At 42.1% G+C, this 15,633-nt stretch overlaps 1 protein-coding gene across 2 annotated transcripts in view; it reads left to right on the top strand.

Moving 5' to 3' along the window:
* Nucleotides 1-15,633, top strand: part of LOC130199669 (metabotropic glutamate receptor 4-like) — a 135,569-nt gene that overhangs the window by 93,176 nt on the left and 26,760 nt on the right. For both annotated transcript variants that reach the window (XM_056423372.1, XM_056423373.1), the window contains exons 3-5: nucleotides 4,736-4,871; nucleotides 7,301-7,455; nucleotides 8,402-8,542. In XM_056423372.1, coding sequence (XP_056279347.1) covers nucleotides 4,736-4,871; nucleotides 7,301-7,455; nucleotides 8,402-8,542 — 432 coding nt within the window. The remainder of the gene's footprint in view (nucleotides 1-4,735; nucleotides 4,872-7,300; nucleotides 7,456-8,401; nucleotides 8,543-15,633) is intronic.

Below are 15,633 nucleotides of genomic sequence, written 5' to 3'. Positions count from 1 at the left end.
GATTTTATTTTGAGCAGCAAAAAACGCTGACAAAGCACACAAAAGAATAAACGTTCAAAACGATCACACGGTCATACGGTAAAAAAAACCTATCTGCTCTCTTGTCTAATGCGGCTCTTTCCTTACACCTGCTGCCGTCATGACGCCATTAAATCACCTGGCTCGAGCGTCAGTCATTAACATAAATATCTTTCAATATATTTCACCTGTAGTTCCTACACTGTGAGCATAATTCTGAATATTAAATGATAAACAGTTCTGAAATTTCAACTTACTAAAAACACACTTGTGGCTCTGACAATATATATTAATGCAAAGAATAGAGATTTGTCAATAGTTCACTCTGTATGAAGCCCCCCTAATATAGACCGAACGACGGCCTTGTCATGCTCGTAATGTTCTCCGGCTGCAGAGTAAGCCGCTCGTTCAGGTATCGCCACGAGGGGCGTCCCAAAAAACGGACCATTTATAAAACACCTCCACCGTGGCTGTACTACAGACACCTGGGTGTATTTTGTGTCCCTCTGCACTACTTCTCACCGAGGAGAGCCGGGGAGTATTTAATGTTCATGGCAAGGCTGTCTCTCGCTGACAATGGGTGGGTGGGGGGAAGAGAAGAGAGAAGAGAGAGAGAGGGGAGTATTTAATGTTCATGGCAAGGCTGTCTCTCGCTGACAATGGGGGGGGGGAAGAGAGAGAGAGAGAGAGACTCTCACTCAGTCTCCTCAGCAACGGATATTTTTAGAGGTGTTTTTTTTTAGATGCTCAGATGTTGAGGGAGGTATGGGACGAGTGCTGGGAGAGAAACACTCTGCTCCACTACACCAGTAGATTTAGATAATGTATTGGGGTCGAAACAAGATACTGGGAAATGACCACAGTGACATGACGATTTATTTATGTTTTGATTTATTTATTTTTTTACTTTGTGAGACCTCAACACACAACCCAGCGGTTCAGTTTAGGTTTTTACACGTGCCGATGATTGTTAATCTGCATAATGTTTCGGGTAATTTTCATATAAATTGTAATTAATGGACAGACGCAAAACACACCAGAGGTAAAGGGTGTTTTTGTTGTTGTTGTTCAAGCTTTTTTTCTAATTAATTGCTTTGTAATTATCTTTCTTCATGTTAAGTAACACGAGACGGGAGATGGCGGTCTACTTCAGTTTCGGAAAGTTTGATGAGAAGCAGACAGGCGGGGGAGGGGGGGCTCCCTAACTTCATCCTGTCTGATCGTCCAGCAAAGTGTTTTATTGAAAATCTGATACCTCTTGCGAGACTTGTTTAATTAGCTCAAATTAATATAAAATATGTATTGAGTTAGTCCCATAATTACCAAGCCCAATTAAAAGCCACTCAGGCGATCTATAATTGTCCTTGGGAGAAGCTCGGCGTAGCCGGATCAACCCGAGAAAAATATGTCAGAGTGCAAATACTGTGGGAAAATGATATTGTTATTAGGTTTGCGTGTATGCGTCTGTGTGTGTCATGAAAACAAAGCCCTTGTGGCGGGAAAGGAAAAAAATAAAAAGGAAAGCATGTCCGGGACTGAGTGTGTTGTTTGGTGAGCTGCTCCCGGTCACGGAGTTTGAATTGGGGGGGGGGGGTCCTCGAGTGTCTCTGACCACCCTGCTCTCACAGAGCGGCGGATGGACAGATGCGTGGAGAAATGGGTGTTAGCAACAACACGAGTTGGAGTGTCAACACGAGTTGGAGTGTCAACCCGACGACTCACAGAGTTACAACACACCACCAGGACTTGTTCAGTCCCCCCCCCCCCCCCTGCTACTGCTGCTGTTCTCTCCAGAGGTTAAGCAATGCTGCCGGTTGTGTGAGAAGAGAAGGAACGAAAAGAAGGGATGAGCGCACTGCCTCCACACAGCAGATGTTAGGGGAGTGGAGGGAGAGATGGGGGGGGGGGGTTTGAAGTACCAGTGAGGCAAAAACATTGAATCCAATGATTGATAGAGCGTCCGAGAGCACAGAGCTCCTGCTGCTGTTAAATTTCCCATGTGTCTGTCTCGGAAGTGTATGTGTAATGACACAGAGAGGCAGACGGGTGAACCTTCTTCTTCTTCTTCTTCGGCCTTTAACAACGAGGATCGGAGAAAGAAAGGTACACAGCCGTACTGTTTACTTTGAAACAACTCACTTGTTTATTTTCATGTATTTGTCGTTCAATGAGTTTTGGCTGCACGTGGATAACTGCGCCTCTCAAAGCGTACAGCGAGTACAGAACAGCAACGTCACCACTCGTGACCACGGCCGGACGCGCGGCCATTTAACCCTTGTGTTGCCTTCGGGTCATTTTGATCCGAATCAATATTACACCCTCCCCCCGCCTTCGGATTAATTGACCCCATTCAATGTTTAATGTCGGTGTTCTTTCGGTAGTCAACAAACAAACATAAAGTGCCTCACACTTAAACTTGGAAAACAATATTAATTCTAATAATTTTCTGGAGGTTTTAATTGCTGGCGTCAAATTGAACCCAAAGGGTAAAATATGTTAGAAAATATAAAGGTAACAGGAGGGTGAAACATTGAATCGGGTCAAAATGACCCATAGGCGGGGGGAGGGTGTAATATTGATTCGGGTCAAAATGACCCGAAGGCAACACAAGGGTTAAAGCACGCGCGTCGCGAATTTGTCCGACGTAGCTTTAACAGCGGTATTCAATCTCCATCTTCTTCTGTCACGCCGCATCGATCAAAGTGTGCAGATGTATGACTTCTGTGGGTGCACTCTCGAATCAAAACATGCTTTACAAAGTGCTTTCGCATTCGAGAGTAAATTGGGAAGATCATGCTCACATGGAAATAAAATGACGCCTCTTATGCACAAAACCATTGAGCTCATAAAGGTGTTTGAGAAAATCAGTTTTGATTGGTGTGAGGGATTTAAAAAAAAAGTAGCAACCGAAAACAACGTTTTACTCTGAATGTGATTTTTACCTTCGCATTGACAATGCGGAAGGTTATGTTTTGATCGCCGTGTATTTATTTATTTATTTGTATGCGTGATACTCGCATAACAAAAAAAGTATTAAACCGAATCGCATGAAATTTTGTGGGATGATTGGTTATTATCCGGGGACCATTTGATTAGATTTTGGGATCGATCAGGTTAAAGGTCAAGGTCATGAAAAGGTCAAAATCTTCTTTTTACCATAGCGCGGTCAATTTTGATCCAATTGGCATGCAACTAATGCCAAAATGTTCATAATTCAATGCCCAATCTTGTGGTATGCGAAGGTATGCGCTCTACCGAGTGCCCATTCTAGTTAGATGTTGTTTCATCTTACTTTCCTAACTCCATCTTATCTTCATAGGCCTGTTAATGTGTGTTATTTATACATCACGCCCCAGTGCAACATGTATGTTGCAATCTTCAAAATGTTGATGCGGTTTTGATGAAAAGAAGAAAAAAGAAAGTCTTGCGTGGTCGCTAAGCATCTCCCTAACAACGGACATTGGTCGGCTCACACAAGAGGAATCTCTTCCTCCAGTGAAGGCGGTGCTAATCCATTAACCAGCCGAGTGGATGTGGAGGCCAGAACTGTCACGGAAACATACACAGGAAGCCTTTCGGGAAGAAAAAAAAAAACTCAAAACGGAGGAAAAAAAATGAAATGGCAAAAGCACGAGCATGAAGAGAAAGGAAACATCATTAAATGAATCCCCAGTGTACAATCAGAACCATGAAGCCCCTCGCTTAACCCAAAGTTACTTTCTGTACCCGCGAGCAGAGCGGCACGACGCCGTTGTTCAGTTCACGGCATCCCCTCTACTCTTTACTCATTTTTCCGGTTTTCCAACCGAAAACATGGTGAGCCGGAGCCAGGCCTGGTTTCATGGCGCGAGTCTGGCTTCCAAGGAAGTGAACTAGAGGTTATTAGAGCCACAGTTATTGTGTCGGATTTGTACTGGGAATGAATTGTTGCATTTGGGAATTAAAAAGCCTTTGTTGGTGGCCGGGGGACGTCCAGAGCAGCGTTTGGTACCGGAGCGTTTCTGAGCGGCCGAGGGCTCTGTGGGAACTCATCCGAGGAGAGTCACTGTAGATACAGAGCTGGCCAGTGTTCAACAAGCTGAACTCAACTTATCAATGTCACTGGACAACGCTGCGGGTTTACCAGCACGAGATTCCACAGAAATGGAAGAAAAGTAGTTCACTTATGTTTACTTTCTGTCTCTTTTTAAAATGGGCCACATCTGGAGGCTTTTTATTTTGTATTTACCTCGAACGAAAGCGAACAACCTTTGTGGATTATAAAAGGGACTCTGAACAAAACGGTTTTCAACGACACAATTGATAGACCTTCAAATGCTACCCCCCCCCCCCCTCTCTCTCTCTCTCTCTCTCTCCTCCCCCCTGGTCTCACTGGCAGCACCATAAACTGAATTGATGGGTCTCCATGCCTTAAAGTTGCCTCTTGTGGTCCAGGGGAAAGATTTTTTTTAACACCTCGCATCATCGTGAAATATGATACCTGTGCAGATGTTATTAAAAAAAAAAGTCCAGAGGATTGAAAAAGATTTGTGTGGGTTAGAAGATGGAAGACTAAAAAATGTAAAAAAACATCAAGACTCAAATAGTTCTGTTGAACAAGAAACACGGACACAGCGGCGTTCAAGCGTCCGCTACCGAGATGCTCGGATGTTTTGCATTTTTTTTTCTTTCAAATGTCTAATTTGGAAACTTTTTTTTCCTTTTGTCTTCCAATTAGGTGGTCCGTGCATTTCCCAGTCTGTGAAAATACCACGTGAGCCAAGAACGGGAGAGTTTGACAAGATCGTTCGCCGGCTGAGTGAGAACCCCAACGCCAGAGTGGTCATCATCTTCGCCAACGAGGACGACATCAGGTGAGCGCGCGGGCGTCCTGAGTGTCTGCCGGTGAATTGAACTTCTTTACCCGACTCACCGATTGACATTCTCTTAATAACATTTACCTGACAGTTTTTTTCCTCCGATGAAAACACACAGTTCTGATACGTTGAGGTAAAGCTTCGGGAGTTTTCAAAATCTGCTCCCGTCTAAATGTTGTTTGGCCTCTGCAGCTGTCATTAATATGTCACACATGTCTCCTGTGTGCAGAAGGACATAAAATTGCCTTTTGCGTGTGAAAAACAGTCTAGCCACTTGTTAATACTCTGGATTTATATGATTATATTTACGTGTGTTGAATTTCTTTTAAGGTTTGTCACTGAAGATGTTGAACAGCCAAGTAGTTCAAAATTACTTCAATCGTATGTAAACCAAATCATTTTACATTATTATTTACATCTATAGTGGTTATTGGCACAAAAAAGACACAATAAAATATATCAAAAGTTAAATAATTGATGAGCATCGACGATTTGAAGTAATAGAGTTACTCCATTTCCCCGAGGAATCAGGCCAGCCTGATAACACCTTGCACTTATCTCTTCTGACCATGCGATACACAAAAGTACAATCTCCACCCGCACAGCTTTTTTCTAGCATGTATAAATTGAAATTCATTACTGTTTATTTAGACGCATTAAGAGCGAGGCAATTACTTGTGGGCTGAATCAACACACGCAGCTCTGTTGTGGCTTTGCCAAACGTTTCCCAGCAACCAGCTCGTACTCCTGGTGGGAGTGGGCAGTGATTTGGGGCGGTCTTCTGATGATGACCTGGGCAGGAGTCCCAGCGCTCATTGACTTAATCCGGTCCTGATAACAGTAATAGTCTGGATGTAAAGTAATTACCGAAGGCCGGGAGGATTTCAGCACCGCATTCCTGCTCTATCCCTGAACCCAGTCAGAGCGAGCCGGCAGGAGCCAAATAAAAGCCCCAGATTGTCTGTGGAAGGAAAAGGAGACGTGAGCCGTTTGGATGGATGTGTTATAATTTGATGCTGATACATTATTGAAACATACGGCCTGGTCTTAGCCTTGAATGAGTTTTTTTATTGGTTTGCTTTTCACGATCCATCCAGGAAGGTAGTCGTCCTTTTGCTCTGCTGGTAAGACAACATGGTTTCACAAACAACGAAATGTAACTAAATCATCTTGTTCTGAAGCGCTTCACTTATGTGAACATTTTATTCCTCCGCCTGATTATTTAAAATCAGGAGAATCAGTGACTTCGTTTAAATCACTTCTTAAAACTCATTTTTATAGAACAGCTTTTAAGTGATGTCGTCCTTTTATGCAGATCTTTAGTTCCCCTAATTTAGTTTGTCTGTTTTATATTTATTTTTTTAATTTAAATTTTTTAATTTTATATTTGTATATATGATATTCCTTTATTCGTCCCACAGTATCTTACGATTCTATTTGTTTTGCCTTGATTATCTGTAGAGCACTTTGTAAACTTTGTTTTTAAAGGTGCTTTATAAATAAAGTTATTATTATTATTATTATTTTACACATATGACATTCCTTCACAATTAGGGAGCTGAACCGGCTGTCGGAGTTTGACGCCGTTCCACGCCCACGACGCCGCACCGTTACGTTGTTTTAGACGCGTCAGCCGGTCTGAGCACGTCTCCGTTATGTAATCTCCTGATGGCGAGAACATCTATTTCTATTTTTCTTACCTGGAGCACATAATTGCATCTTGAGACACGCTCATTCCAATAAATTACTGGAGACGAGACTCAGACAAAAATCATTATCAATCAAAGGCGCGTCCCACTGGCCATAAAACTAATGTAAAGAGATATTAAGTTAGTCGGACGCCTCGCTGCTCGCCCACTCCACACATTACAGAAAAATACATCCTTCTTTATGCAACTACAAAGTTGTATGAGAGAAGTTAAGAAAGCATATGCCAAATCAAAATAAATTAAAAATCTGACGTTGCAATATGAAGCTTAACATTAAATATCTTTTGTTCCAGCATCTTTGGGGAGATGCGAGTGTTGCTAATGCTTCACATCACAAGCCAGGTGGCTGTGTTTAAATTTGATGTAGCTTCTTTTTTTTTACAGCTCCCCAAACTCCCCTCCGTTGGCTCCACGCCTGGACAACCGTGGCACGGGTGTCATCCTGAAGAAGTGCTGTGCGCTGAGATTGGACAGCGCACGGCGGCTTTTCTTTTCTATTAAAGCGCCTCGGTGCAACTTTGTCCTGACTCGGAATAGAATAGTCTAGTTAGGGGAATCGCCCGTCGTGACAGCCACACTTCATCTTTAGGATTATCATTTCAAATAGGAGCCTTCTTTCAATATATATCACCGGATGTGCGCGTGTACAGTAAATACACGTCGACACAACATTTTTTTACGATGAAAAACCAGCGCTCTCCTCCTTCTGTCCCAAAGGAGGCTCCTCCAAGCAGCCAAGAAGGCCAATCAAACCGGCCATTTCATCTGGGTCGGTTCAGACAGCTGGGGCTCCAAAATCACCCCGATACTGAACCAGGAGGAGATGGCCGAAGGCGCCGTCACCATTCTACCCAAACGACAATCCATAAAAGGTATTCATAAACACATGCTAGAAAGCTCTTATTGGTTTATTTTTCTCATAAAAATTTCTTTTTTTGTTCTTCTTTTCTGCTTATTTCAGTGTACGGTTGCCTCCGCTAACTGCATCCATCCTCTACATTCAATATAAATGATTTTTAAGAAGAGAGCGTGAGATGAACATTAATTTGACCATCTACTGTTTTCCACCACATTGGATATTATCACTGTTTCTAATCTTCAATGTTGATGAAACTAAGATTGTGCCATATCTTCCCTACGTTTTTATTATTGTGTGATTTTATATTATTATTTTATAAATGTGAATATAATTGTCTATTGCACACACGTTAGCATGATGTAGCCATGTGAAAACCACATCAATATAGCAGGAGATCTTTACTGTAAGCTTCAATGCCAGAGGAAATTCATCAGATAGCACGTATAGCATGATAATTCATCAACCACAGCACAGTGGAATTATGAAATATTGCATCGTTTCATGGATGCCGGAACTGGGGGGCGGGGGGGGGCAAGTGGTCTGAATCCTGAATCCCTGTGTCCCCAATGGGTTTAGTATGCCCTCATTTTAATCTGAGCAGGGCTCCTTCTCAGCCGTGTCCCAGATAACCCGCCCTAAAGTGAGGCGTTATTTCATGCTTCAAGACTATTTTACGGCCCATATTTTCCCTCATTTGAAGAATAAATCCAAATCTTCTTAAAGATATGACTTCATTAAACTATTTTACTGTCAAGCTAAGAGCAAACCACTTTTGGATTGCCGACACACCTGATTGCAAAGCTTCTGTTCTAGCTGGGCTTTGAGTAAATACTCAAGTTTTCCACTAAGACCGGGGCAGAACATAGAGTTTACATTACGCTTAGCAAATTGAAATGTGAAAAAAAACACAGAAAAAAACCGCAACATATTACATTCTAACAGCGTTTCCCCTCTTTCAGGTTTTGATCGCTACTTCATCAGCCGCACGCTGGAGAACAACAGAAGGAATATTTGGTTTGCGGAATTCTGGGAGAATAACTTCCAATGCAAGCTCAGTCGGCACGCTGTGAAGAAAGGATCGGGCATCAAAAAATGCACAAGTGAGTCTCCACCTATTAGCAGAGAGGTGCTCGGTCAATGGAGAGCACTCAATCAATGACCAAGTATATTGATTGGCTCTTCTGTGAATACATTACGTGTGTGTGTGTCTGTCTGTGTGTGTACTTGGTGTGCATTAGTAAATGTATTCGTCACCGGGGAGAAAACAATCACGTTCCTCTAATGTAGGTTAAACGTAATGGTAGATAAGTGAATGAGATTCTCTAATTTCGTCCGAGAGAAATTAATGTTCACGTTAACTCGTCTGTTGGGTACTTCAATTTGCAGTGGGCGACATTAGCAATCACAGAACTCTGCCACCGCATGCGCCAAAAACATAATCAATAGTAAATTCAATCAGCCCGTTAGAAACAAGCTCTCAGGTTGTAAAAATCAGTAGGCTCTGCAGGCCCGCCTCAGTGCAGCGCCGCATCTCAAGTCGTCCAGACGGACTGATTTGAAGCTGCCGCCCACGATGTTTCCAGGCGATACGTTACATTATGTATGTCCGAGCGGCCCAAAACAAAAACCTACGCCTGAGGAAGATGCTTATTCTCCGCTATTGTGAAGTCGACCGGCTTGCAGGGTTTCTTGCGGATGTCCTTCGCTGGTCCTGATGCTGCTCGCGTTAAGAGAAAAGTCGGCGTACACTTCCTGCTGCCGACAGACGCATACACACATATTATTCAGTTCCACACGTCAAAATAAATTCAGGTGGAGGATATTTCCAGTAAACGACGTCCAGTCGTCGACTAATCGGTCGTTTTGGAGAATTTCTTTTTCATGCTATATTACAGATTTCCAAGACTTATGCGCATATCTCTGGTAAACCCTAAAGATGAAGGGTGGTGCTTTTGAGTGAGTTTTTGCAGATGAATAAGGTTTTAAAGATCTGTTGATTAAATCATCCAGATAGCATTTGGTTGGTCCAGAACCGCCCTCACTAGTGTTCAGGAGAGGTTGCCATCAGTCTCCAAAGAGGATAACAAAGTGAGGTTCATTTATATTAGAATGCAAACGGGAAAACTCCCACATGCGGCATCTACCGCTGGAACCTTAATCTCAATAATATTAGTCTTTTTTAAAAACTTTAATCAGATATAGACATAAACACACAGAAGCATCCTCCTCAGAGGAGGAACGCTGGTAATAATGGGATCCAATATAAAAGACTGCAGCACATTCCTTTATGGAGTCTCGAACCAACCAAAAGGTCAAAAAGAGAAAATGAAATGTAAATAAGGGCAATATCTTACAATACTAACAAGGGGGGGAGTTATCTTCGCGAGCAACTTTCAAAAAAATAAATCATAAATAAAGGTTGTGTTACCAACCAATAACTTTTCTCATCCACCCACCAATTATTTAGTTAAACAAATGGGGACAAAATAATGTTCCTACTGTTGAGCCATAACGTTGACTATTGAATATTGATAAAAGCAGCGTATATTGTGTCGGTAGCTCTGCAGACATTGTGTCTTGAAACACTGAACCATTTAATTTAGATGTTTTGAATTAGAATTATTAGATTATTATTGGACACTGCGCCCTCAAAATGTCACCAAATGCCACCGCGGACCAACTCAATTGGCACGACACGTGAACGGGCACGGGCTAAACAATGAAGAGATTTAATTGGCGCCTCTTGAAACAACAGCGTTGTTTGCTCCAGCAAAAGGGAGATATGCTTCCAACAATCTACATTTGCAGGTTTTAGGAGAATACGTCATCGTTAATAATGTCTTTATTTCTCAGTTGTCATGGTGGCTGCTCTTCCCATCGTCTTCCTCTGAGTGGCCTCTGGGGCACAGTCTGATTTACAACCATTTCACTCAAGTACTATCACTAGCCTCCCTTTGTCCCCTTCGAAGCAGGTGTTTTATTTGACCTGCTATAATACTTCTTCTTCTTTTCGTTTCACTGAAGCGTGATAGTTTTATGGCAGTTTCCCATTTCTTTACACAGTCCTTTGCGTTTTTGTTGAATACTGCAAGGTCTTTTGGGCTGCAAGGGTTAGGTAGTAGAGGGCAGACAAGGCAGTGCTCCATTGTATGGTCTGCTTGTCCACATTCACAGGTGGTTGGGCCAGTGTTGGAGCCCCATCTGACCAGAGCATCTTTGGATCGTCCCGTTCTTGTTCTAAGGCGGTTGAGTGTTTTCCATTGAGCCCATGATGCTTCTTGGCCAGGGGGAGGTTTTCAGTGGGGGGTATTCCCATGTCAGTTGGAGGTGGGTCATTCTCAAGTTTTTCCATCCAGAGTTGTATTCTGGTTTCTTCCCGAGACTTTGTTAGGGGCTGGACCTGGCTGAGAAAACTTTTTCTTGACTTTAGCCGTTGGGCCGGAGGGTGACATCCATGGAAGAGATGGCGTTCATCGCTAGTAGCTTTTGTTTACTCGACTCGGCTGGCAACTTTCCGTCTAATATCAGCAGGTGCAATGCCAGCGAGGAGGTATATAGGCTATAATACTGAATTGAATAGATCACATGTAATACAAACATTTCTTTAACAACATATTTAATAGGTAGGAATAAATAAATTCCTCTCTTGAAAAAATCTATGTAATATATGTAATCAACCACCAGGTATTGCCTTTTTTCCTTTTTTTTGTAAGGTACTAAAACAAACAGATGGGCACGTAATTATTATATTTGTGTGGTCGTGAAGCTTTTAAGCGCACAATGCAAGCCACCGGCAACTGATTCATGACCCACACCAGCACGGTAGTAACTGACTTCGACAGCAAGGAGAGCAACACACCGCTGATTTACTGTGCATCTTCAGCTGTACGATGTCATCCACAACTCACAGATCAGTTTACTGCTGTGTGGACATCGCAAAAATACGATCTTGAGAACTACATCATCCAAAATGATCATTATGTTGAATCAAGAGCACTCTGAGTTTTAGCTAAGCAGTATAGCAAAGTCGCCATATGAACCCAAATCATACCATAGGACAGGAATCTACAATGTCAATACAAGTTTAGGAAGAAGAAAGAACACAAACGTTCGTCCACTAATTCCACCTGCCCTCTGTCCTCTTTTTGGAGACGTAAATCACTGGCTGTAGGTGCAGCGCTGAGGATGAGGAGGGAGGAAGGAAAAGGGAGGAGGGAGAAGGGGTATGAAGGTAGATTGGTGTCTTCATTCTGCAAAAAAAAATATATCTGCTATTAAATTAAAAACCTTTGCTCTCAAAATAAAAACATTTGCTCACAAAAAAAAAAACCTGCGTTCTCGAAACGAAAATCTCCGGGTTGAGTTTGCACGTAGTGGGCGGGGCTTACGCTGCTGAAGCGATGAGTTTCTATTGGCGAGGAGGACATGGAGGTAAGTTGGCAAACTTAACTCGTAGATTTTCTTTTTGTGAGCACATTTTTAGATTTTTAGAGCAGAAGGTTTTTTATTTGAGAGCAGAAATTTGCTCTCAAAACCTTTTTTGTTTGTTCGCGTAATAAAGACACAAATTTACCTTCATGAAGGGTCTGCTTTGTCTTAGTCAGCATTAGAATAGGATAAGAATTTGCCAAAAAGTAAGATACATGCCAAACAACACAGACTCCATACAGACAGCTCTTGCTTTACCTTGTGCAGCCGAGGGTTATGTTGCGCCTATACATGAATAAAATATTAACGCAAAGACTCTTTAGCATGCACGACAGACACTATATAATAAGTGCTATGGGTGGGCGGTCGCCATCTTGGCTCTAGGCAACCAGAAGTGACACGAGATGGTGGCTCCAAGTACACAGGAATCCTGAATAAGACATTTAAAGCGACCAAAGAGGTGACACACTGAAAGGGTTGAAGGGGGCCGAGCCCTACATATTGACTATTTAACTCTCGATGGTACAACAATGTATTCAATTAACATCACGCTGTATTGAAGAAGACGTTAAACTAGTGATTGAGACCATTAACTCATCTTTACAGTGTGTACTGAGTTAATAAATTAGAGACATAGGGTCGTTTTATCATAGACTTCCCAATCTGACAGTATTTGTGACCAGAGGAGTCGCCCCCTAGTATGCAAGATGATCACAACAAGCCTATTCAAAATACTATTGCCAGAATTAAAATGATCCAGAATATACCAAGGCTCTGTCTGATGACAATCGTATCCATTTTAGAGAGATCTGATGGATAAGTAGTTCCTTCTAAGCTAAAGGTAAAAAATGTGATTTTTAAAATTATGTTCCAGGTGTTTTCCATGACTGGAAAATTGGTCAACTGTTTTGTATGTAGAAGAGATTTTAATAAAGATGTTTAAACGGCACTGCAGTTTGAAACTGATTAGTTGTAGAATTCATGAGGGTAAATACAATATCAGACAGTTCTTTTCAAATGTGGCTGCTGAGCTAGCAAAGTTGTTTTCAAACAGGGTTTTTATGGTTATTGTCACATGCTCTTTTGGGATGAGGACTAACCGATGAGTTTGGCAAATGAAGTGCTACATTGGAGAGGAGCTGAAGTGTGAGCTCCACATCCAACAGAAAGACTCAACAGCTCTTTAAATATAATAAATACATCACTCATACAAGAGGCGCCCTCAGCTTCCAAATGTGGAGAAATCAAAAGCTAGACAAGCCTGCCTTGCCTGGTTACGGCTGTTTGGATACGACTGGACAATTCATGTTTGGAGGCGGGGTTTAGCAAACAATCAATTCCACTTCACCACCGAGCTTTAATTTGTATATGTGTGCTATCAAAGTCATTTTGCCCTCCATTCTTTTAAAACTTTACTATCGGTCTCATAAAAACAACATGGTTTTGGTTCATGCAGAAAAGAGTGGAATCCCACAAGCTCCTTATTAATAACACAGTTGAGCTTCATAGACATTACAAACAGAAGTTGTACTTTCCCACTGGTTCAAATGTGAATTGTTTGCTGTGTAGAATCCCATAATCCTCAAGTTTGTTGCGATCCGCTGAGACCATCTCGCTGTACCGTACACTATTTCCTGCTGCTGAACCATAAAACACGATGCACCACGAACGGGAATTGGCTCATACGCCAGAGAACTAGTGAAGGGAGAGAGAAGAATATTCTCCATCACAGTTAAATTTCCAGAAATGAGCATGGGCTGGTACGTCAATCACAGTTACAAAAGTCCCCGCATCTACCCCGGTTGAAAGTGGCACTGCATAAAATACAGGAGAGGACATTGCGTCGCGCTTTACTTCCTGTGTTCTAAAATATGAAAACATGATGGAAAGTAGACGCAGAGAGAAAAGCAATTTGACGACAGTCATGAAGCATTTCCTCTCGCCAGTGTTCTGTCTTCCCGGGGCAGCGATGAAAGCCTCTGCAGGTGCTCTGCCTCTTGTTCATGTCATTCCGGCACTCACTGAGGTTCAACATTTGATTGGAGCGAACTGGCCTGAGTCACTCTGTTGCTCTGCGTCCCTGCAGGAGTCATCCAGGCAACCAGAGAGGAGTGTATGCCTGCATGCCTGCTCAATTATCTGTTGTCCATTGCTCACTGGAAAACTTCAAGGACACACAAGTGCAACGAAGCAATGTTCTCTCCCCGATTTGATTCCCGTAAGACGCGACACAAAGGTCAAGGGTCAAGTCAAGATGAAGCCAGACAACAATGCAGAGATTGGCCTGCAGAGTTTGTGAATCATCACTCTCTATGATAGCAATGAGGAACATGTATAACTTTTGTGATACTCAATGTCCTTGCTGAGAGGGTTCCTATAATATCATTCTATTTAAAGACGTTTAAAATTCATTTGCTATTCGTAGCTTGCGGCTGCAACAAAGAGTCCATTCCATCTGACCGGCCGTGTCTTTGGAGGCTATGATGACAAGCAGCGGGTCTATTTTTATCCCTTTGGGTGATGATGCCCTTAATTAAAACAAGAAAATGGGAGGGGCTTGTAATGGCTGTCAACCAATGTTTGGCCCGATGCCAATGTCCACACTCGAGGACTCACGGACTTGGAGGCACGCTCCTGCAGAGTCTGTTAGCGGTACAGAGCTGCCATATCATTTGTTGGTGCCTCACGCAGACATGTTGAACCCTTTCTGTACATTTCCATATGTGTGCATTTCTGCAGACTTTGCCTGAGAGAATTACCCACAACTCGTAGCTTTATGACGTCAAACACTGGGACATCATTGGGAAACAAGGAGGGCGCATGGGTATTCAGCCTGGCATTTTACATTTAAACCCCCCAAAACCTAGAATGATTTCAGATTATACATCCAAATTATAAAAAAGCTATGAATTTACAGACTTTAAAATCTGGCATTGTGACAACTAATTACACACACCTGACAGGGGCTACAATTAATCGGCTAATTATTTTCTCGATTAATCAATAAATTGTTTGATCAATTAATTTGGTTTAAATGGCCGTCACAATTCGGGCCAATATGAGGGCTTCAAATATCTTCTTCTGGACGAAACCCAACAGACACATGTACGCAAGTGTAAAGGAAAAGGCAGCAATTCCTGAAATTTGAAAAGGGTGGTTTTAAAACGTTTTCAGCCCAAATCATTTACTTAAATAGTTGCTGCTTGCTAATTTCTCAAAGGTCATATACTTCTTTCCAAACCTTTATTCAATTGTGTACACTTTAGGCTAAGATTGCAAAAAGAAAACTGCACCGCTATCTCAAACAAAAAGGACGCAAGAAAGAAAAAATGTTTCTTTAATTTAAAAGAATATATCGAGCAAGTGTTGTGTTCTTTCAGATGTTCAAGGTGCCTTGATGAAAACGGCTCGCTGACTAACCTCCAGCAGCACATTTCAAAATCTATTTGCTGATCTTGGTTTCCATCCACCAGCCTTTGAGCATACAGCATGTGTCTAAATGTGGATATGTTCCGGTTTTTCTTCAGCTTTTGAGGAAGGATGATATCTGCTGAAACTAAATATCAAAGGCACTACTGTATTAAAGATTTATTCAACCACGGCAACTGGAAGATCAAATAGATTTGCAATCATATTTCAAGACAGACCGTGCAAACAAATTAGACACCCGTCGTAAATATGGTGAAAAGACTTACATTATCGGATTATAATTAGACAATGTCGTAGGGATGTCCTCGACGCAAGAAATTCAGAATGAAAAAGC

The sequence above is a fragment of the Pseudoliparis swirei genome, chromosome 9 (genome assembly GCF_029220125.1).
Source record: "Pseudoliparis swirei isolate HS2019 ecotype Mariana Trench chromosome 9, NWPU_hadal_v1, whole genome shotgun sequence".
NCBI classification, from domain to species: Eukaryota; Metazoa; Chordata; class Actinopteri; order Perciformes; family Liparidae; genus Pseudoliparis; species Pseudoliparis swirei.
This window is presented reverse-complemented; position numbering and strand designations above follow the sequence as displayed.